General features: G+C 46.9%; 1 protein-coding gene across 8 annotated transcripts in view; it reads left to right on the top strand.

The window, feature by feature from the left end:
• The window catches only part of SEPTIN6 (septin 6), a 32383-nt gene that overhangs the window by 4541 nt on the left and 4996 nt on the right, over positions 1–22846 (top strand). For 6 of the 8 annotated variants that reach the window (XM_075107125.1, XM_075107121.1, XM_075107123.1 and 3 more), the window contains exons 2-9: positions 2275–2389; positions 9951–10146; positions 11267–11453; positions 11693–11854; positions 17742–17838; positions 18103–18271; positions 18774–18906; positions 19572–19762. In XM_075107125.1, coding sequence (XP_074963226.1) covers positions 2275–2389; positions 9951–10146; positions 11267–11453; positions 11693–11854; positions 17742–17838; positions 18103–18271; positions 18774–18906; positions 19572–19762 — 1250 coding nt within the window. Of the gene's footprint in view, positions 1–2274; positions 2390–9950; positions 10147–11266; positions 11454–11692; positions 11855–17741; positions 17839–18102; positions 18272–18773; positions 18907–19571; positions 19763–20987; positions 21127–21735; positions 21780–22846 lie in introns of those variants that run through there. The other 2 variants (XM_075107127.1, XM_075107126.1) reach the window with 2 other exon arrangements.

Here is a 22846-nt window from a genome sequence, read left to right as displayed (position 1 = left end):
TTGTTCTTAATGAGAGCCTACACTCCCGCCCACGCTTCCCGGGGAGAGTAGTGTTCAAACAGTCTTCCAACGGTGCAGTTCTAAGGCCGAGTATTAAAAATACACATCATATTTCTCCTTCCCCAGGAGGAGTCTGTCTGCCTGTGGTTCTCTCTTACACCTTTGCAGACTCTGTCCACCCATCTGTTCTTCACCAGGGCCACAGTGCTCTCGCTGCAGGTCAAATACTGCCGTGAGATACCCCAGTGCTGGGTTGTTGTTCTGGTGAAAGCAGTTTGGGAGAGTTTAGGTGTGTCATCACAAAATTTGTGTGCCTGATGGTCTCCCTTTCTTCTGCTCTAGCTGTTTGTGGATTACTGGGCTTCAGAGCTGCATCCTCAGAAGGCAAAAACAGAATCTGCTGGGGAACTCAAGCGCCTTCCTGATGAATATGTTGTTTGGAGGCAAGGTGCTCAGGAATTAATAAAGCGCCATATTCAGTGAACATCTTGGCAGGAAGAGTCAGACTAATACACAAAATATGGCTAAGGGGAAACATATTTACACATCATAGGGTGGTAAATATGGTTAATGGCTGAAGTGTATTTGGAGCCTCATATTTGGAAAAAAAAAACACATCAGCAAAACAGTAACAGGGCAAGTAATCGTACTCTGACAGGCTGCTTAGTAAAATCCAGTTCTTGGGGGTTGTTTTCCTGGCCTAAAATACCAGTGCCATTAACAGAAGAGGGAAAACCTGTGTACTTGTCCCTATAAACAGGCTTTCAAGATACAGGAAAACATGATTCTGAAAGAATGAGTTAAAAATTACACCCTCTGAACTATTGCCTTTTGGCTGTAATATTTCTTGCAAACTGATGATGTCCCTGAAAGGCCAGAGGGGAATTTTCTGTATTTGACACTAAAATACATAGTTAAAAAAAACACCTTTGCTGCAGAGAGGGAAATACCTTTCTGGGAGGCTGCAGGGGGGGAACTTCCCAGTACATGTGAATACATGGGGATAGCACCAACTCTCTATTTTGCGTTATGCCATTTCTGAGGTTGCGCCTCGGCATGTGGTTTATTGCCGTCTGCTGTGCAGGTTTGGAGCCCAGAGTGCCGTGGCATACATTGGCCTTTGTGCAACGGCCAGGTGAACATTTCTGAGCCCTGCTCCAGAAGCAGGCGGCCTTGCTGGGTGTGGAGTGCAGCATGAGCTGGAGCTTGGCCCTTCTGCTTCCCAGGGCAGAAAGGGGACGCCTGGCTGGGGAGGCTGCGCTAGCGGCGTCACAGGAGAGAGCAGGGTGTGGGAGCAGCTCCTCATGAAGTTGTTTGGGTGGCTGGGCAGGAGCAGCCCGTGCCCCGCAGCAGGCGGGTTTGGGTACATCCGCTCCCAAACCCCCATGCAGGCTCCCTTCTGACAGGGCTGTGTGCTTGTGAGCAGCTCAGTTCTGGACACTTTTTCTCAGCCTTTTTCTTTATTTTTCCTGTTCAGTTCCTAGCTTTGAAAGATATATCCTGAAGTTTGGATAGCAACACTCAAAGCTGGAGAAGACCTGCTACCTTGCATGGTCTGGCCACTTGCCCATGCAAGCATCTTCCTTGCAGCTTCACCTCATGACCCCTGATTTTCTGGTGCTAATGGCCATTTCATAGCTTTGGACAGACTCCTGTTTGCAGTCTGAGATTTTCAGCTTTGCAACAATATGGAAGATGTTACTGTGTTTGATAGCTCAAAGACTGTCTCCTCTGTTGTTTCTGTGTACGGCACTTGATCTTTGCAGAGGCAGTGTGTTTGGGTTGTTCCTTTACTAGGTGTAGGTACGGTTTTCCTAGCTGCTTCTAGCTAGTTTGTGTAATTGCAGCCGTGAATGTGAATTACATGTGAGTTACAATTCACATTAAGTGATTGGTAATAGGCTAATGGGAGGAGGCATCATTAATATATTTCTTTGCACAGGGGATTCTTTTTGTTTCCAGCAGAAGTCCAGACGAGTGTCTACATAATTTCTCAAGACACAAATGTTTTGCTGTCTCTTTATTTCAGCAGCTGTGTTTGAGTATGTGTTTTGCACAGTTTAATATTATTCTGACAGGGCTACTTTCTAATGTTTGGCAAATGAAATGTTCTATTTGTGCTGTCTGGATTTGTTCTGGATAAGAGGGAAGCACACTGACATGATATGCAGTATACGTGCAAATCTATGCTCGGACTGTGCAGTTGATTCTACCTGGGAGGTCTTAAGGGTTTATCTTGCCTAAAAATGACACAACTATCTCATTGTATTTCAGGGTGAAGGCTGTCGCACTGTCCCGCTTTCTGGACACGTAGGATTTGACAGTTTGCCTGACCAGCTGGTTAATAAGTCAGTTAATCATGGGTTTTGTTTCAACATCCTGTGTGTGGGTGAGTATTTCCATTTTTGGGAAGTTCTCTTGCTGAAAAGGGCTTTTCTGCAGCTGGATGTAGCTTGTAGGTGACAGAGTTAACAAGGTATCTTTGATTTAAATTTCCCCACTGTTCTATTTTCAGTAGCAAGATTTACTGGTGCCCTGGGAAATCCCTGCTGAGGTTATGCAGTATGGCTTTTTACCAGACAGTGAACCGTAGAAATAAAATGCCTAAAATCCCAGGCTTTTATTACAATCTTTATTTTCCTACTATGTTTCAATTTCATGTTTTTAGAAGAAAATAGGTACTCATGCTTGAGAACTTTGTTCTGAGGTCTTGTTTGGTTAGGTATTGAATTATTATTATAATTATTTTAACAAAAGACCAGTCGTGCACCTCATAAATCACTAAAAGCTATTTTTTTTCTCCTCCCTTCTGTGCATACTTGAATTAGAATAGTGTCTGGCCAGGCCTTAGCTGGTCAGACAATTATCCAAGCTGCCATGCGGTATGGATCTCAGCTGGGGCCTGGCGCTGTAGTAGGACTTGGTGTCTGTCCCTGCAGTGGCTGCCTGTCTCATAGGTCTTCCCCAGGGTTGGGATCCCAAACGGTCCCTCCTCAGAGGCACTTCTGGTTATCAGAAGTAACATCTTGTATGGCTTTGGTAAAGTGTAGAAGGACGTTATTAATAGGGAATTAATAATAGTCTGATAGGATGGTTAGTTTGGTTTACTGATGCTGGTGCCCTGCCTCTGGGAATAGGAAGTTACTGTGTGGCCGTGGCTGCTTGGGCTAAGCCCTGTCTGCAGATGCTCCCAGCAGTGCCTGGCGTGAGAGAGGGGAGAGCTGCAGCTGTGGATACCTCCTGGGGACTCATCTTAGCTGGTGATCAGCTCTGCATCCGCACAAAGGTTGTCCCCTCTCATGAGGGTTCCACTCGTGGTATGGACCTGGTGTTTGCTCACGACACGGTTAAGTCTGAGATGAGAGAATTAGAGTGAGGAGAGGGGAGCAGAGCCCTGTTAAATGGAGCTGAGAAGAAAAGTTTCCCTGACAATGGCATTTGTGTGAGATGATAAACTTTGCTGACAAGTGGAGGTCACTGTCAGGCTGAGTCGCTAGGTGATTTCCACAGTACGTGAATGTGATATGACCTAGTGAAACTCTTGTCCCAAAGATTGAAGTCTCAGTATTTCCTTTTGCATTAGTCGAGCTGCTGTGGTTTTTTTCTACAAGTTATAGGTACATCAGTGGATGTCCTATGTGGTTATATGTTCGCTTTGATGCATGGAGAGAAGTGGAATGCCCCTGCTTTCCTTATTGCAGGACAGAGATGGAGAGATGGAAGAAATTAGTTGCTTGTTGATCTGAATAACAAGGACTCGCCAAGTTTAATGCACATTAGTTACTAATGTCAGTTTTCTATGAATAGTAATAACACAGATGTGGTCAATCTTGAAATAAAAGAACTTTTCTAATGAAGATTATTAAATTTTTCTATAAAGGATCCACAAATCTTGATCTGAGGAGGCCAGGCTTTAAAATGTCTTTTAAGAGTTGTCTGGTGTTTCTGTTAATGTGTGATAATAAAGTTAAACACTTAAACATCCTGGAGTAAGAAAACAAAAAGTCAGAGTCCACCTGTCATTTATTCTGTTGGGTCTCACTTATACAGCAGGAGGTCTGGGGTGAAAAATGGAAAGAACAGGGAGCAAATGAGGATTGGAGCCAACAAAAAAACGAATAGGTGAACTGACCACTAAGCACGACAGAAGGGCACTTCATTGCCCCCCATTTTTCAGCTCTGTGTGTGGCATCTGTTGGAGGAAAAATCCAGTGGCAATTTTGCTCTATGCCATACTGGATCTGAGCCACCAGGTCCTCCAGCTCCCGGTGGAGGAGCCAAGGAAAGCTTCAGAAACGACTCTCAGCAGCACATCCAGAGTGGAGCAATTTTTAGCTCTTCTCATGCTGAAAGCTGTCTCCCCTTTGAGACTAGAGCCAAAGATAGAGTAAATGAGCAAACCTCTCACAAAAAGTTAGGGGTTGCGGATGATTTCTCTGGTATTTTATTCCTCAGCCCAACCATTTTATTCCTAAAGCTTTCATGATACAATGTTAGTTGCCTCTTAGTTCAGTGCAAAGGCTGGAGAATATTTAATGGCTGAGACCTTCTGTGATGATTGTATTTCTCAGTGAGATGGGGGAAAGAAAAAGGAAGAATAGGCTGACTTTTTTTAATGTAAGCTTTCTCAGTTTTGGCCAGGGTAGGTTATAGTTGCATTAGACTAGTATTCCATTATAAACAGGAGTTTCCCCCATCCTCTCTCCCAGGATTTGCAGGGGATTTGTTCTAAGCAGCCTATTCAGTGCAATGAGAAACAGCTATTTTGTGGCAGAAATACCTTTTCTTTTCCCAGGGGCTGTACCACAACTGCTTGAGACCCCTCACTCCAAATGAGTGAGTCCCTTGGCATGCAGGAGCTCTCACCAGCTGGGGAAGGGAGGGATATGCCCAGGTTTCCTCATGCAGAGCTGCCATCTGCTTTCCAGCAGGCAGCTTTCTGTGGGATGATGAGCTGTACAGCCTGGAAGCTGCCCAGTGGTTGTTTTTGTGGTCACTGGTGCAACCAGCTGAGGAGAGAATAGGGTTTCTCCAACCGAAAAGTCATCGGTCTCCTCAGCCCTCTCCTGCCCCCTTGCCACTGGTCCCCTGGGGCGGACACGGGCAGCTGAGAGCTAGGGAGCCCTCTGAGGTGCTTCAGCATCTTTTGTGAGCCTCTTGCCCCCACAGCCCAGCCTTTACCTTGTGATGGGTGAATCGCGCGGTGTTTCTGTATGCCTGTCAGATGAAAAGAACTATTTTTTCCTCTCTCTGTGAGAGATGGTTTTATCAGGCTGAGCTGCCTCAGGGCTTGTCTCAACAAACCTGCTACATTGGATTAGCTCCCATTTCTTCACATGAAAGGGCTGTGCATCCATATACATTTTATTTAAGATTGAATTATTTGATATCTGGAGCCACGGTTCTTAACCTTGTGAATGACAGGTGTTGCACTCTCATGAAAGGGCATCTTGTGAAAGCTGCTCCGTGGCTTTGAACAGGGAAATACTCCAAGGGTCCTCTGTCCTCCTACAGAGTCGACTGAGGATGATACGACTGGGGCCTCTTAAATCCTGAGTGATGTGGAGAAGGGGGCCAGCGAGCAGTTGTTTGTTGTTTCCCTTGACATGTACTAGGGAAAAGCAAATTAAATAGCCAGGCACAAAAAAGGAGGTACAGTTTTTGTGGTGTGTAATTCAGATTACTGCTCCGGGGTGTGTAGGAAGCCAAAATTTCTGTGGAAGGAAGAAGCCATGAAGGTACATTCAGCACAAAGCTACACATTCTGGTTTGGGAAGCTGGGAGCTTTCCAAAGGAAGCAGTATTTGCTGTGGGTGCAGCTTCTGTTCCTCCACCTTAGCTGCTGGCCAGTGTCAGAGACAGGTATGGGTAGCACCTCACCTCCACCTCTCATCTGATCTCCATCTCACACAGAATAGCTGGTGTCGGGCAGCTCTCGCGTTGCTTGCCTGCACAGTGTGGCGTGTTGCTTTGCAGTACCGATGGCAGGATCACTCGCTCCTCGCAGCCCCAGTGCTTGCTGACTTTTGGCACGGTCTCTGCCTGGTCACCAGCTGGAGAGCCCCAGAGTATGTGAGCGATGTCCAGCCCACGCAACAAAGGGAGCGCAGGCTGGTCCCAGGGCAGAGGGTCTCTGTGGAGTAGCTGAAGGGAGGAGAGTGGCACTTGTCCCACCTGTGTTTTTGCAAGTGGTGCCACTGCTCTGTCAATGAGGGATTTGATGAACCATTTCCACTGAGCACTGAAGTCACCATGTGCATGTGCAGTCAGAGCAGGGAGCATGCTTCAGGAGACTGAGAGGAGGTGCAGGTTGCCTGGCACAGCATCTCTAGCCTGGCAGGCTCTTGGGTGTTAGGAGTGGATGGTGCTTTCCTGGTACTGGTGTAGTGTTGCTGTGTGTCCAGAGCCTGACTGGTGTGGTGTCTCTGGCAATTATTTTTTTTTTTAACGTCTCTGAAAATCATCAAAACTTAACAGCAGAAATCCATCCCATGATGAAAGGCACAATCCTACAGCTTTTCAGTAGCTTTCAGAGCTTCCTGATGCAGAACTCTAACAGTAAAGGTCACCCTCCCTGCCCTGTCCTCCCCACAGTGCTTTGTCAGCCCTGCTTTGGGAGAGCAGACCACTGCCAAATTGCATAATCCTGAAGTACAGTTTTGGAGATCAAATCACATGTGTGTCTATAAGCCTGACATCAGGAAATAATCTCCCTGCCAAGGACGCCTCTCACTCAGTTTGTATACACCGCTGCTTTTTCCATGGTAATTCTGCCTCCCTTAATCCCCATTCATTGTTTCTGCTTTTTGGAGAAGATTCCAGTGCTGTCGGCTGGAATGAGCGCAGACTACTTGTCCTTTTCATCAGACCATCTGTTCCATCTGGACTCCTGTCCTTACAAGAAGCAGTTGGCACCACTTACATCTTCCAGCCAGCAGAAAGTTGCCTCTGTGTCAGGCAGAAACTCCCAGGAGATTCAGCAATCCTCCCTTCTGTCATTTTGCCCTTCAGAGTAGCACTGCTCTCTAGCTCTGGTCGTATTTAACACAGCGAAGCACTTTGTTACAAAATTGAAAATACATTAATATCTTGTGTTACTCTGTCAATGTTAATGTCGTGTTTCCTTTAGCTGAGACAGTCATTCCTCTCTCCTCCATCCTCTTCCCTGGCAGGTTTTAATGCCGTGCTGTGTCAGTGGGGTTACAGTGTGGGGATGGGCGTATCTCTTGGCTGAATGTCATGTCTGGCATGGAGACTTCACGTTTGAGATGCCAAAACGGCTGGGTGTTTTATGTTTTAAACACGAAGTTGTAGGTGTTTCGATGGGCAGCTCCCACCTATGGAAAAATGCCTTACAAGTTCAGATCTTCCCCTTCCAAAAAGAAAATCTCAGTGTGTGAATCTGAAGTTGCCTTTGCTGGCCCTGTGTAGCTAGCATGAGATGGAGTATAAAAACATGTTCTGTCTTAAAAACTTGCCTTCATCTCTTATGCACTTCTGGCCCCTCTGACAGTTAAAGTCACTCCTGCTGGAAACGACCCATTAAATTGATTTAAAGAAGGCAATGATTAGCAGGTTCAGGATGTGTTTAAAAATAGCCTTGGCCTCAGGTGAACACCTTTTGCCCTAAAGGAGGAGGGAGGCAGAAACGAGAGGTGGCTTACAGGGATTTTTGTCTGCCTGGAAGACTGCATGATTTACACGTGCCCTTGTGTATCCGCAGTGGAGAGCAGCTCCCTGTCCTCGTCACTGCTGCTGCTCCCCTGTCACCCTGTCCTGCAGCCCTGGAGGCTCGAGGCATGGCATGCTGGATCTGACCCTGCTCTGGGGCCCGCCAGGCTGTGGGACGGAGTGTGCGGGATGGCGGCACAGGACGGGGTTTGCAGGCTGGTGTGTGGGCAGTGCTCCTGCACCCCAGGGCTGATGAGCTTCTCTGTCCTGAGATGCCCCATCAGGGGTCCTGGCATTCGCAGGCAAGCAGCCAACTCCCTGCTCTGTCCCACCCATCCCTTGGCAGGGGCTCTGGAAACACTGCAGCCTTCTCAGGCTGTTTAGATTTTTGTCTTTTTTTTTTTTTTTTTTAATCCTGCTGTTTTCCTGGAATCCCTGAGAAAGGCCTGGCAGGTCGTGCAGGCTGTCTGCTGTTAACTCTCAAAATCCCCATCCAAACTGTGGCGATGCTCTGGCCTACTGTGCCTTTTGTACCTGCTCCCCATTTGGGGCAAATGGTACCCCAAAAACCTGGACTAAGAGATTCCAAGTCAATGAAAGGCTTGCTGTGATGAGCCATGAGTCTTCTGGGTGGTCCAGCTTGTTCCTCCAGTGACAGAGATAACCTTGTGCTTTGCTCGTCCCCCTCCGTTCCTCCTGCCAGTGCACGCCAGTCGGCATACAGCTGATGCATTAACATAGCACAAGGGATTGCAGCAACACCAGCTCCTAGTGCTGACTCCCTCTTCTTCCCTTTGGATTGCAAACAAGATTGGTGTGAAGAGCAACTGGATTTGTGGCTGTTCTGGCCGTAGCTGGTATCAAGGCATCAATCTGTGATGGAGCACAAGCTTTTAGCTGGCTCCCAGGGAGCTCTGCAGCTCAAGGTGTACATTGACTTTCAAACGTTAATGAATCTTGCTGCCTCTGGAAAGATACTTGATATACGATCCTGGCAATCAGAGACTGCTCAGTTCCCAGAGCAGTGGATGTTTGCCCTGCCCTGCCTGTTATGTACTTCAGCCTGGAGTGAGAGAAGTTCCTTCTGGGGCCAAGAGAGGAATTTGCCTCCTTCAGGGGTGAGGCTCAGAGATTTGGACGGGGGAGGATGGGGAGGAGTTTCCCCTTGTTGAATTGGTCATTTCAGGCAAGTTTGGATCTGTTGCAGTGCTCTAAGCCTACAAAAATAAGCTCTTTTCTTCTGAGCAATGTAGGAAAATGGTGAAGTTGTCTTGGTTGGAAGCTGAGGGCTCGGGGAGGGAGGGGAAGGCTGCTTCAGCCAGACACAGTCTCCCTGCAGTCCCGCAGCAGGCTGGAGGAGCAGCCTTTGCAGTGGGTCAGGTTCGGCCGGCTCCTGAATTTTCAGCAAAAGCCAGTTGGGCAGCTCAGAAATCACTGTTTCCCCAAAACACAACAGCCCTTACAGGGCAGCAAACCAGACTGCTTATGGGCTTAGCACAAAGTCGGATCCTTTTGAGCTTGGAAAGCTGGCTCTGTTGTCAGAGCGTGGTAAGGGAGGCTGTCCTGTGGAACAAGTACACAGAGGGGTTTGTTTCGTTCTTCCTGGGATGTATCTAGAACAAATTTAATCTGGTCTCTGGGATTTGTCCCTTCCTTCCAGACAAGGAAATAGTTCCCTGTTGATAAGATGTTGATAGATGGAATCCAAATGCTGCAGAAATTTTGGAAGCAGATTTTGGAGTATTTATATAGCTTGTGTAGCCCCTAAATTATAGGAACCAGATACTACAGAAAATGTCCCCTCCCAGTCTAGCAGGTTGATCCCCCAACTCAATATATTGTGCACAACTTGCTGTAGGACTGGAACCAATTCTCAGTGTTTCTGCACGGAAGAAGGCTATTTGAGTGGCTGATTATTAAAGTCATATTGATCTGGAGCATCTTTTTTTGGAAATGGCAAGAAGCCCTGAAAACAGCACCTTCTGTATGTAGTTGTGGGTTTATGCAGTATCTGAAAGATGCTTTCCCCTTCGCCTTTTCACCTCTTTCTTTTCATCTCTATTTTCTAACGATATTAATGGCCATTAGACTGTGAAATGTAATTTGCCTGGAATACAGACCTCCCATTGTACATGGCTTTCTGCTTGCCAGACGATCCCTCTGGAGCGTGAGATCTGCTTTCATCTGCTACAATTTCACCCCTGTTAACGTTTGGAAGCTGAAAGGCCAAGCCATATTAATATTCAACAGAACATTTCAACTCTCTTTTTCTCCAACAGGGGAAACTGGCCTTGGTAAGTCCACCCTAATGGACACACTTTTCAACACCAAGTTTGAAGGTGATCCAGCATCTCACTCACAGCCTGGAGTCCAGCTGAAATCCAGTACCTACGATCTGCAGGAGAGCAATGTCAACCTCAAACTGACTATTGTGAGCACAGTGGGCTTTGGAGACCAGATCAACAAAGAGGACAGGTGAGTGAAGGGGGAGAGAGGCTGTAGCGTTGACCTAGTTTTCTCATGCAGGGTCTCCCTGTGCCCTAGTTGGGCCAGACAGTGCTGTAAAGTTTCCCTCCTTCCTTCTTATGGGTTGTCCTTGTCATTTCTTTGGTATGGGAGAGGTAGAAGACATGGCAGAGGCTGTGGTGCGCCAGCTATTAAAGCAGCTTTTCTCATGCTGTCAGAGCAATTTCTGCCCTGCTGGCAGCCTTCTGCCCAAATCCATCTGGTGGGGAGAGCAGAGAGCTCCAGGGTATCTGTGCTTGTTTCTTTGTGCTGTGCTGACCGCAAGCTGCCGACCAAACCACAAGCGTGGTCTAGTGACCGCTTGGCTTAACAGCCACTTCTGGCAGGGCTCTTCCTTGTTGCCAAAGGAAGCACGATAAATATGCAGTGAGAAACACTGGGGAAGTACCTCCAGCAGCTCACGTCCCAGCGTGGCTGAGGCATGGCAGTTAAGGGGCGTGTGATTCCACCAGACTGTCTCCAAGGTGCATTCATTGCAGATGGAATTTGCTTTGTTGTGGGACTGTTAGATTTTTTTAGTTTTGTTTAAGATGCACTGATGTCCTTTACATTGTGAGCCTGACAGGCTCTGTATTTCAGATGTCCTTGCAAGGGAATTGTAGGGATTTCCTGCCCCAGAGCACTGGGCAAAGGCAGTACTGAATGGAAATGTGTCTTCTACCTGCAGGACTCTGGGCTGTGAGCAGCAAGCCATTCACTCCCTGAGTGCAAGCAAGGGTTACACACCGCTGCAAATGAGTCTACATTATCCCTCCTTTTAGAAGTCTCTCACCCTCACATTTCAAAGTATGAGTCCACTTTCCCTGGAGAGGATGGTGTGTCTCTTGTCCTCTGCTGAATCTCCAGTACTGTGTTTTGTAAAACAGGCTGCGACAGTCTGCTGTAGGACCACATCTCCTTGTCAGCAGTGCAACTTCTAAATATCTTACAGGTGGGGAGGAAGGGAGATTGAGAGAATTGGTCTTGGGAAGTGAAATCTAACAAGCAACTTGTTTCTTAAAGGCAAAAAAGGAGCACTGTCTGTTTACTCTCTGTGAGATGTATAACTTTTTTTTTCCTTTCACCAAAGCTATAAGCCCATCGTTGAGTTCATTGACGCTCAGTTTGAAGCCTACTTGCAAGAAGAACTGAAGATAAAAAGGGTCTTGCACAACTACCACGACACCCGGATCCACGCTTGCTTGTACTTCATTGCTCCGACAGGCCACTCGCTGAAATCCCTGGACTTGGTGACAATGAAGAAGCTTGACAGCAAGGTAGGCGCATTTAACTCTTACTGGACAGGTTCACCATGTGCGTGGTGGAAAGGATTCTGTTTTTCCAGGTCACATCTCCCCACCTTGAATAGCCCTTATGCTAGTGGAGATGACTGGATTGACAGATAAACCCCGTAGATTTATTGAGAACTTTTTACATTTTTCTAAGTTGTATTGCAGACTTGGAAAAACTCCCTGGAGCGAAGCTGAGGACTTCTTACCACTCTGTTCCTTTCCAGGTGAACATCATTCCCATCATTGCCAAATCTGATGCCATTTCCAAGAGTGAGCTGACCAAATTTAAAATTAAAATCACAAGTGAACTGGTCAGTAACGGGGTTCAGATCTACCAGTTCCCAACAGATGATGAATCAGTGGCGGAGATAAATGGGACAATGAATGTAAGTGACTCGGCGCTTCCTCCTCTCCCAGAACAGCACTGTCACTGTAGGGGTTGGTGGCCCATATTGGGGTGCTTCTTAAATCCACTTTCCCTTTTATTTTGTGTCTTAAAACCAGAGGATTTCACAGGGATCCTGTCCTTGTAGTGTCATCCTAGGCTAGCAGAGCCTTGTGGTAGGCTACTGCCTTTCTGATGGGCTTTTCCAGTCGGAAAACAGATGGTCTTTTAACCCCTTCCTTGTCCTAATGCATAACTGTGAGGGTTTTGTAGGAAATCAGACAGATGGTGAGGCCTCGCTGTGCAGGGCAAGGACACTCCTGGGTTATGAATTAGTCAGATGGGTATTTTCTGTCTGGTGTGAGGGGCAGGATGCCTACATATGTGCACCTCTTCTCCTTGCCATGCGTTTTTGGCACCCATTTTGCTCTCCTGGGCTGGTGTTTCCTGCGAAGCTTTGCCTCCATAGATGTCTCCTCTTGCCTGTGGCTGTCCTTGCAGCAGAGCCCCTTCAGCTCGCCAGCTCTGGGACTCCTGTCTGCACTGAGTTGCTGTTTTATTATTGATCAGGTAACTTAGCTGGGTCCTTGGTCTGGTTTGGCCTTTTGGCTCTGGTGCTGTTGGCCAGAACAGATGGACAGGGGGACACTATGAGGCTTGTTAGAGCAGTGGCTTCTGTTGAGCTACATCAAAGTGCTGGTGTGAGAAATAAAACACAAGGGTGGGACCAGGGACCCATCCAGCCCAGTGGCCCTTCTCTTCCCTAAACATCTGCTTTTGGTCACTTTTGGAGTATATAAGAAGAGAGGGAATGTGTACAGTGCTTTACTTCCCCCCATTACTTCCCTAGCCTCTAATCACATTTGGCTCAAGGTTTCTCTAGATTTCTGTTCCACGCATTGCCTGATGCCCTGCCCAGTGCATTCCCAGGATCCTGTGGCAAGGAGTTAGACAGCTTAACCAGCAATGTGTGAAAAACAGTACACCAATCGGACCAAGCATGTCTCGAGGTGCCTGCAGGTGCTTGTTCTGGCTCTGGCATTCCCAGCATTGTGGGTGCCTGTCTGTGGCCCCCTGAAGATAGAGCAAGTTGTCCCTTGGCTCCTCTGGCAGCGCATCCTGACCATGCTCCCACCCTCCAGAAGGCTTTTTTACAGGAAAGCAAATAGGGGAGGTTGCTTGCTTAACTGCTGTTGAGGAAGTACAGGTCTAGCTGATGTGCTTTTGTGTCGTCTCTTGATCTAACATTAATAGTTGTAGAGTGTTGTGGAGAGGCCTGAAAGAAACATGAAGTTTGTCATACCATAAGAGCTGTCAGGGGTGGTTTCCTGGTCAGAACAGTTTTGTAATGGCATCTTTCTCAGTGCTTAGCACTCTCACTGCTCAGGACTACCATTATTCCTGGAAACGAAGATGCAACATCACTCCATCCTCAAGGAACCAGAGGTGTTATGACAAAGGGAGAAGTCCTCTCCCCTTGGCCCTTCTGAGGGCGGAGGTCAGCCTCTGCTCATCTTCCCTTTCAGCCATTTACATGCCTCCTGGGAGGTAATCTGAGGCTGTCTCAGGTCATAGATGTTCTGAGTTGTGTCAGCCGCTGCACAGAGAGGTCAGCTCTTTAAGCCCTCCATTAAACGGATATAAATCATAATTACCAGGTTTATGGGGACTAAGCAGGCCAGAATCTGAATCTGATCAAGGCAGTTTTGCAGACCTGGAAAACTTGTATCCAAAGACTGATTTTATTAGCAACGTAAAACAAATCTGCTTATGCTTCAGGTCAGGAGATGAGCTTGTGGAGGGACTGAGACCAGTAAAAAAGCCAGGAGGGGTTGATTTAGGTTTAGACTTAAATTTTAGTCATGTTTAAAATTGAGGAATGGGAACCTTTGATTTAAATCAGTTGCCTTAACCTTTGTGTTTGTACCTCTCTACAGAAAGCTTCACTGTCTTTGCCTGTTACAGATCAACATCTTTGAAAGGTTATAAATGCAGTCTTCATCCTTAAGTAGTGCTTCTTGCTAACCAGCAACTTCCCTGGATCAGTTACTTTTTTTTTTTCTTTTTTAATTCCAGAGAAAATTTGGACTGGTCTTTTGATTACTTAATGTTTTGCTTATAACCTGCAATAGCTGTCTTTTGCATGAAAAGTAAAATTAGGCTTTAAAATGTGCAAACTTCCTATTTCATATGCATTTTATTTTATTATATCCACTTGTGCTGGATGCATTAGGAACTTTTTTTCAGAGTATTTTGCATTCCAAATTGGCTTACTAAACATAGAATCATTGAATGTCCTGAGTTGGAAGGGACCCACAACGATCATCAAGTCCAACAGAGAAAATATTGCTTGATCTGGCAGAAGTTGATTAACTGAAGAATTTAAAATCTGTGCCATCATGATCAGAAACAAAAGCATTTAACTATGAGCAAAGGCATCAAGTGAAGTATTTAGAAAATAAGCAGATTGAACAAATCTTCAGAACAAGATGCCTGATTTTCCTTGAAACTGATTTGGTCTTTTTGAGAATCCCACCCAGCATATATTCACAAGTTCAGAGAAAACACTGTCCAAAATTCCTTAGGTCTCTTCCCATCTGGATTTTATTCTTAAATCAAATAAGAAAAACAAACTCTCCTGTTCTTTCAACTCCCTACTGGCTTTTCCATTTTTAATTAATTAGTCTAATTACGGAAGAAAATATTCTCCCTGTACCTGCTAGTTAAATGAACCCCCGTGCAACTATATGAGCTGTCTCACATGGTGGGAGCTGGAACTTACTTGCTGATGGAAGAAGGAAATCACCAGCACTTTGTCCCTCATAAAGACAGCAGCCGAACAGTTGGTACCAGCGGAAGAAGCAACTCTGTTCTTGAGGGTAACCAGGCCCACAGACAGCTGAGGTTCAGGCTGTGCCTGTGTGGCTGTAGCATGGTGTTTCTGCCACTGTCTCAGGTTGCTCGTCTTGCTCCCATCACTTGCTTTGTCCCTTGGAAATCCCCTTACTTCACTCTCCCAGAGATCTGGATATGAAACAAATGAAAAGCATTTACAGCTGTGGGAGAAGCCAGCCATGGGATGCTCCTCATGGACAGTCTGAAAAAGCCACCAGGGAGGTCCAGAAGCTCTCACCCAGGAGTGGCAGGATGTGAAGAGGAGAGAGGTGGGCAGCTCTGGTGGGCTGTGGAGGAGCGAGACACCAGTGGGGAGCACACTGCACTAGCAAACATTTGCCTGATCCTATGTCCTGGAGAGGGAGCAGCTGGCCTGAAATCTCAGGCACCACAGAACTGTGATGGCTTTTCCTTTGGAAGTAGCACTGTGTACACCTGCAGAGGAGGCTGTAGCCTTTGTGGGGTTTAGTACCTGGGGCGTTTCAGAGTTTCCAGCAGTTGAACACAGATACAGATGAGTTCTAGCACATCCCATGACGAGGAGCCTGACCTGCAGCAGGTGAAGAGCCCATCCAGTGCCTGGCAGTAGCCAGCATGTCCCTGCAGTGTGATGTCTCCGGTTCCTCCCAGAGCAGCTGAAGGTGCCATGTGGCCCTTTCTCAGACCCCAGGTCTCTCCCCTGTCAGGCTGCCTGACAGTGGCTGCACAGCAGGATGCTGCGGGACATGCAAGGCCTGTTTGCAGCTGGTGGCGAGGCAGAGATCTGCTCCACAGGGACCACTGATGGTTCTTGACTCCATGTGCAGAAGTGTTTGTGGATAGTCCTGCTACTTGTGTGTGGTCTTTCTTGAAGGCAGGAAAAACTACAGATTGTAGAAATGACACAACAAATTACTCTGTTGAAAGCTGGCTAGGGGTGTTTCCCTAATGTTGCAGTATGGAGGCCGCTCAGTTGAGACAGTTTTGTTTCCTTCCCCTCCAGTGTTTTGTATCCTCTGCCCTTTGTGATTAGACAGCCTTCTGCTGAAAATCAGATTCCTTCAGCCTGGGACACCAGTTTCCTCCTCCTGCTGCTTGACCTCTCCTGCAGGGAGCCTACTCTGTGCAGAGCAGGCAGAGCTCTGTCCTGGCTGGTGTCTCTCCAGGTGCTAGCTCATCAGTGTGATTGCAAAGGTAACTCGGCATGGAGAGTGACCCAGGAGGCCCTGGTGCACAGAGCCTCTGCGTGGCCCAGGATGGCCCCATCAGACTGACCATCAGCCTCACTTCCTCTCCAAGTGTCCCATGCGAGAGCTGAGGGGCCAAGGGATAAAAGCTGAAGAGCCCATCTTTGTGAGTGCTTGCAGGCAGTTTTGCTGTATTTGCAGTTTGACTCTATGAGCCACACTCTGAAAGCAGAAAACATCATCTCTGAAATCTTTTGCTTGTACCAGCTGTCATGGGCTTGTCCAAGTTTTCAGATAACCTGTGGAATTAAAACTTCATTACCTGCTCTTGAGGGCAATCCAGGGTCACCGATCTTCCACATAATTGGCTTCCTGGGGCTCTTTAAATTGCCCAGAACTCAGTGCACTTTAAAATCTCTAGCTAACAAATGTCACTGCACAAAACTCAGCGGAAGGGGTGGGTGCAGGGATCTGGCAACTTTATTTTTAAGTGCTGAAACCTTGCACTTGACTTCTTTGCAGCTTGGCAGAATGCTATATAGTTCCTAGGAGAAAGCAGAGGTGGGGAGAGATCTTGCTTATTGCACAACAGATAAATGCAGCAAAGTATGATAGCAGCGTCTGGGGGATTTGCTTGGCTGCCTGAGTCTGGGGAATGGGGGGAGTATAAGGTGAGGTCTTCTGAGCCTAGAGAGGTGTTGGGAGTGTTTCTGCTCCAACACTGCTGAGCTTGCACTGGGCGATTCTCTTAGTTTCTCTGCAGAAGGCAAAAAGTATTTTCTTTACCAAGAAGTGACTATTTTTTATTTCTGAGTTTTTGAAAAGCAAACCCCTCTTTTTCTTAGTCTTCAGGTACTTGCAACAGCTGTGCTCTGTGGCATGTGCATCTCGGCTTGAAGAGTGTAACACGGCACAGTTGAGCTAGTGGTACAGCTCTGCTCTGCTATCCCCAGGATCCCTCCTCATGGGTGCAATTCCTGAATCTGGCCTCCTTTGTCCAGCTATCTAGCAGTGGCTGCATGTAGTATTGATGTAATGAGGATCTTATAAAGCCATTGGCACTCCTTTGGGTTTCTCAGAGCCAGTTCTGATAAAGGATTTGGGAGAGGGGGTGTGTACTGAGGGTGAGCCCCAAAACAACTGCAGGAAGTGTGAGGCACTATGGATGTTAGTACGGGGCAGGCTCAGCACAGCCCCAGGGAATGCAGAGTCTTTCCCAGCTCAGCCTGGGGCAAATCTCCCGGCACACGTGGACACAGAGGCTGACCCGATGCAGGCACATGTTCAGCCCTTCCTCACCAGGGATGAAGCAAGCAGGGAGGAAAGAGCTGTTACTCTGGGGGTGAAGGAGGGACTTCAATCTCAAGATCTGATAGAGCGAGTTGTCTTGTGCTTCAGTGTGAGCTGAGGGAGTGGGGTGGGGATAAAATCAAGAAGGCTCCAAGACCTCTTTTATTGCTTCTATGCTTGTGCAGATGTTCTCCTCAGCCACGGCAAAACCCCGGGACAGCACCGCAGTCAGAGCCGCGCAGCATGTTGTTCGAGCTGTCATTCTGATGCTAGTCTTGCACTGGCTCATCTCACCTGAGACCCTGTGGCTGGGAGGATCAGCCAGGTAGAGGATATAGAGTGGTAGCACTAACAAGGTTTCCAAAAAGGACCCTCCCTTCTCCCCCCTTGCCTTGGGCTAGTGGACAGTGACTAGACTCCCTGAGATTAGCGTGTGCATAATGACTGTGTTGCTCAGTGGCTGTGCTAACCTCTGTGTGCTAGCAAGTCAACCAGAGTTGAGAAGGACTAACATGGGTATCATTAAATGTGTTGCAGGCCCACTTGCCGTTTGCAGTGATTGGGAGCACGGAGGAGCTGAAAATAGGAAACAAAATGATGAAAGCTCGTCAGTATCCCTGGGGCACAGTGCAGGGTGAGTTGAGCCCTGGGGTTTTTATGGCATGAATAGTGACAATTCTGCCAGGAGTCAGTGGGCTCATAAGAGGAAAAAGGGCCTGCTGGACTTTAATATCTCCCTGGGGATTATCCTTTGTTGAATCCTTGTGTCAGGCCTATAGTGACAGTTTCTTCTGCTCAGAAGGGCTGTTAAACATGTTGGAGGTGTAGACAGGTGGGGAATGTGGGAAGAAACCGTTTCTTCTGCTCCCATCTTACTCCTTATCATGTCTTCTTACAGTGGAGAATGAAGCTCACTGCGACTTTGTGAAGCTGCGGGAGATGCTGATCCGCGTGAACATGGAAGACCTTCGTGAACAGACCCACACACGCCACTATGAGCTGTACCGGCGATGTAAACTGGAAGAGATGGGTTTCAAAGACACTGATCCAGACAGCAAACCCTTCAGGTGGGATTCCTGGAGGAGACAGGAGAGCTTGAGAGAGGCATTGTTGGTCACGCTGCGTGTGTGTGTGTGTATGTGTGTGTCCTTGAGAGAGCATGTAAAGAACCAGTGCAGCAAGAAAACCTGCCAGGTCAGATAAATCCAGACTTCAGCAAAGGTGCTGGCTGAGTGAGAGAAGGTGAAAACCAGTCTGCGCAGGATTGACTGTGGAACTGCAAATATAGGAGTAGAAATGTCTGTGCTGCAGAGATACAGCAGTGTCCCTCTGAACCAGTGTTTGTTGCCAGCTGGTCTCTTTGAATTGCCCAACATTTAACATGCAGAAAAGCGCAATAGCTTACAGACCCCAGAAACAGTTGGATAAAGAAGTCTTGGACACACGTGAGTGGGTGAGGGACAAATGGGCTGTGGGCAAGCAATATTCATGGTGAGGGCCTGATGTCAGAGGCTCAGGGGAAGCAGAGTTTGTCCCAAGTCATGTGACTAAATTTTCCTGTCTTTTTAGCTTACAAGAAACTTATGAAGCCAAAAGAAATGAGTTTCTGGGGGAACTGCAGAAAAAGGAAGAGGCAATGAGGCAAATGTTCGTCCAGAGGGTCAAGGAAAAAGAAGCAGAGCTGAAGGAGGCGGAAAAAGAGGTGAAGACTGCAGTACTTTTCTCTTCATGGTTGCGAGTGATAGATCCACTCCCAAGCAGGTAGCTGTTGCCAAAGCACTTCCTGCAGAGTGTGGTTTAGGACTTTCTTATCAAGAAGTCTAAAGTTGAATTTGGGGTCACAGGGACATGAAGGTGTTCATCCTGTAGGACAAAACTAGACCACAGTCCTTATAGCATACAACTTAACTGCACCGTGGAAGTGCCATAGTCTTGATTCTGATGGAGAGTTGCAGTGTGGCAGAACTCAAGGAGAGCAACAGCCCCTGATATAAGCTTGTTGTGTAAAAAATATACCCATACAACTTCCTTAGCATTGTGAAAAATCCATTAATTTACTGACATTTAAAGAGGAATAAGGCAGAGACCCCTGGAAATGGATTAACATTTTTTTACAGTTATACTCTCCCAGTCCTGTTCTATGCAATGGTGTGTCACTGGAACACTGCCTAGTCTGTAAGCTGTTGTGGAAGGAGACTGTTCCCTGCCCTTTGTCTACGCAGTGCAGCTCAAGGAGCTAGAACTGATGTAAAGACCGATGGAGGCTTGCAGGCTCAGACCTCATGGGATCCTTCCATCTTCCTCTTTTTCTGGGAACAGAGGATTTGGTAGTGCTGGGTCCTGCTCAACTCTCTCCTTTCCCTCTAGCTGCACGAAAAGTTTGATCGCCTGAAGAAGCTACATCAGGATGAAAAAAAGAAGCTAGAGGATAAGAAGAAATCTCTGGATGATGAAGTAAATGCGTTTAAACAAAGGAAGACAGCAGCTGAATTGCTCCAATCTCAGGCTCAGCAGGCTGGAGGATCGCAAACTCTTAAAAGAGATAAGGAAAGAAAAAAGTAAGTTGCTAACCCAGTGGTATTTGTTTTTGGTAATGGCTCTCTTTTACTATTTTTCTGGGTGCTCACATCTCTCCCCCAACCTAGCCAGTCCTTATCAGGAGCAGGTTTGCAGCCAGATTTAATCCCTAGTAAGGCTGACCAGGAGCTGGAAGCATTTTACCTTTAGCTGTCATCCTGAAGAGTGGGGAGCAGTACTAACCTCCCTGATTTCTTGCTGACAGCATGGCGGAGGACGAACTTGTTTTTATTCCCCAAGATCCCCTGCTCCTGCCTTGGTTTGTCAGTGCCTGTAATGAAGTGGAAGAACATTGGCTGCCAAGGCCAGGGTGTGGGTACCAGGGATGTTCCATTGGCTGCCCCCAGAGAGAAGTGTGTCCTGCCTCAAGGTCTTAGTTGTTTATATTTGAGAAAAAGCTTATAGTGTGGAAATTATTCAGGGATACTAATAGTCCTGAATTCTGGAATCTGCAAAACGTAAGGCTGAAAAATGAGGGGACAAGTCATGTCTTCTTGTTAGCGCTAGTACTCTTTCCAGCCCTAAATCAGCTTTTTGCCTTCCACAGAAATACTGAGAGAATACTGCATGGCTCCCCATGCCAGGGACTGCTGTGACAAGATCCAGCCCCTTGTCAGGGTCCTATGATCTGGGCCATCTGCAGTGCCCATGCTTGGCTCCTAAAGCTCATCTGGTTGCTCAAGAGCAACCAGCTGTACGGCTGAAACAGGCCTACCAGTTCACCTGGCAATGAGCAGTTCCTTTCCTTCTCACTGTGGTACGTTTCCCAAAATGGAGTGCTGTGCCACTTAGCATGTGGCACAAAGAGTGCAGATAAACATGGGTCTGGTTTCTATCCCACTGCCATAATCCCTTCTCTGCACATCTCTGGGGCAAATCCAGAGTAACTCTTGCCTACACTATGCAGCCTTAAGTACATGGAGAAGTGCTGTTAATATGAACAGTATGGCACGTGCTGAAAGAGCTGACAGGACTGTTTGTCAGGGAAAATAGCCCTTGACTGTTAAACTTGGAATCAAATGAGACAGGAGAGTTAAAACCCAGTAACCAGGATGAGATCCTGGTTTAGTCGTTTTAGTTTTGAGCTGGAGCTGCTTCAATGTCAGCGTTCTTTTGCAATGAGCAATTAGTGCTCCTGCCCTTTTCTCACTTGTCCATTCCTTTTTCTACTGTGTATTTTGATTTGCTCTTTTGCGTTACCTTCAGGGGGTTTTAATATCTTTTCATACTGAAGAGCCTGAGACTGACTGGGGACAGACTTCTCTCCCCAGCTTAGACTGTGTGAGGAATACACAGCTGAATTCTTTCATGCTTAGAGCCCTCAGACATCTGCACGCTGAGGACTGCAGACTTCAGCCCTGAGATCAGCAGGGTCAGGAATGCAGAAAAGGGAGACAACATGCCCTATAGTATGAGCAATTAGTCACTGTCGCCCAAGTCACACTCTTGTTCATAAAAGCAGTTCTGATCTCAGAAGAGCTCCTTGACACCAAGCACATTCATATGGAAAAGTATTGGTACCGTCCTTGTCAGTTAAGGACACAGAAAGGCACAGAAAACATCATGAAGGAGATAGGTCAGTGCTTGAGTAAGGCCTGGGAAGATGTTAGGAGGCCTCTCTCTCCTCCAGGAAAATAGCTGTCCAAATACCTTGGAAAAGGTGCTGCTTTCTTTACTCTCTAACTTTTCCAGTTATCCTTAATAATTTATTTCAGTATTTAGATCATAAGTATCTCTAACAATCCATGAATTTCACAAGCTGTAGCTTAATTGTATCTCGTTTACTAGTGGCTGGCAGTACACTAGCCTTTTTCTTTCACAGGTGACTCTTTTAAACCCAAGCTCTGTAATTTGCACTAATCATGACTCGGTTTCTTTTTTGTTTATTTGTTTTTTGTTTTGTCGTTATATCATTATCATCATTATTAGCTCTTACATGTATGCTGTTTTACAGTTAGCTGCTGTTTGGCTGCATGGTGCATGAGGCACATTGTCCTGGTAAGCGTCATTAACTAATATAGACCTCACAGTGGGATCAGTTACAGTTCCTAAAAAAGCAGACCCTGTGCAAGTCCTGAAGCCTATAAATATTGTCTCCATCTTCCTCTGCTTTCACCCTTACTATACATGCTCTACAAGCCTCTCTCTACACATGCAGTTGTAAGAAAAGGATGCAATGAAGTTTGTTTTTAAAGGTTCTGCAAAGTAAAATGCAGAGAGACTCAGTATTAGGACATGAAACATAGAAGAATAAGGATTAAGTCCCCTTCTTTTTAAACCTTCCCAGCACTTTGTTGGCTCCGTTTTCTTTATTCCATCTCCCTTAGAAATAAATTATATTCTTTAATCATGTAGGCCATGTTGATACTATGGCAACAATTGCTATGGAGATGTGGTGCTGACGATGGCCAGCTAGCCATGAAAATGTCTTTTCCCTTTCTCCTCCTTCCCTCCAACCCCTCCAAGTTGTAACATAAACTTGTGGTTGCAGTGCAGGTGAAGGTAGATGGCAAGACTGTGAGAGGGTGGGGGTGCGTGCGTGTGTGTGTGTGTGTGTATATATGTATGAGGGGGTGTTAAAGAAGCTGCTGCTGAGTAACCAAACCAATATTCACCTGCTGACCAATCATAGTTGATTGTCCAAAACCACGAGAGATGATGGCCTGAGCATTTAGAAAGATAATGAAGGCTCTGAAGATAGGCTAAGAGACTTTATGACATTTTTAACGGTCAAATGGGTCACCCATGGACTGGATGTTCAGTAGTAGCAGACAGACAGACCCAGGCTCCTGGGAGCCATGCCAAGTGTGCCCATGGTTAGGGTAAGGCTAGTGGTAGAAGAGGGCTGTATTCAAGATGTCTTCGGAAAGCCTGCCAGAGCACTTTACCCCTGAATAAGGCCAGCATCCAAGTTTCCGAGGAGTTTTGCCAAGGCATGGAGAGTTCCCACTGGAGCAGAGCCCTGTCAGTGGTGTTACCCTGTGAGTCTGCTCTGCTGCAGTTGCTGTGACTCTGTCCAGACTGTCTCTGCCTTCGTGTGAGCAGGGATGCAAGGAGGCCGCATA

The sequence above is a fragment of the Phalacrocorax aristotelis genome, chromosome 11, assembly GCF_949628215.1.
Source record: "Phalacrocorax aristotelis chromosome 11, bGulAri2.1, whole genome shotgun sequence".
In the NCBI taxonomy this organism is placed as follows: Eukaryota; Metazoa; Chordata; class Aves; order Suliformes; family Phalacrocoracidae; genus Phalacrocorax; species Phalacrocorax aristotelis.
This window is presented reverse-complemented; position numbering and strand designations above follow the sequence as displayed.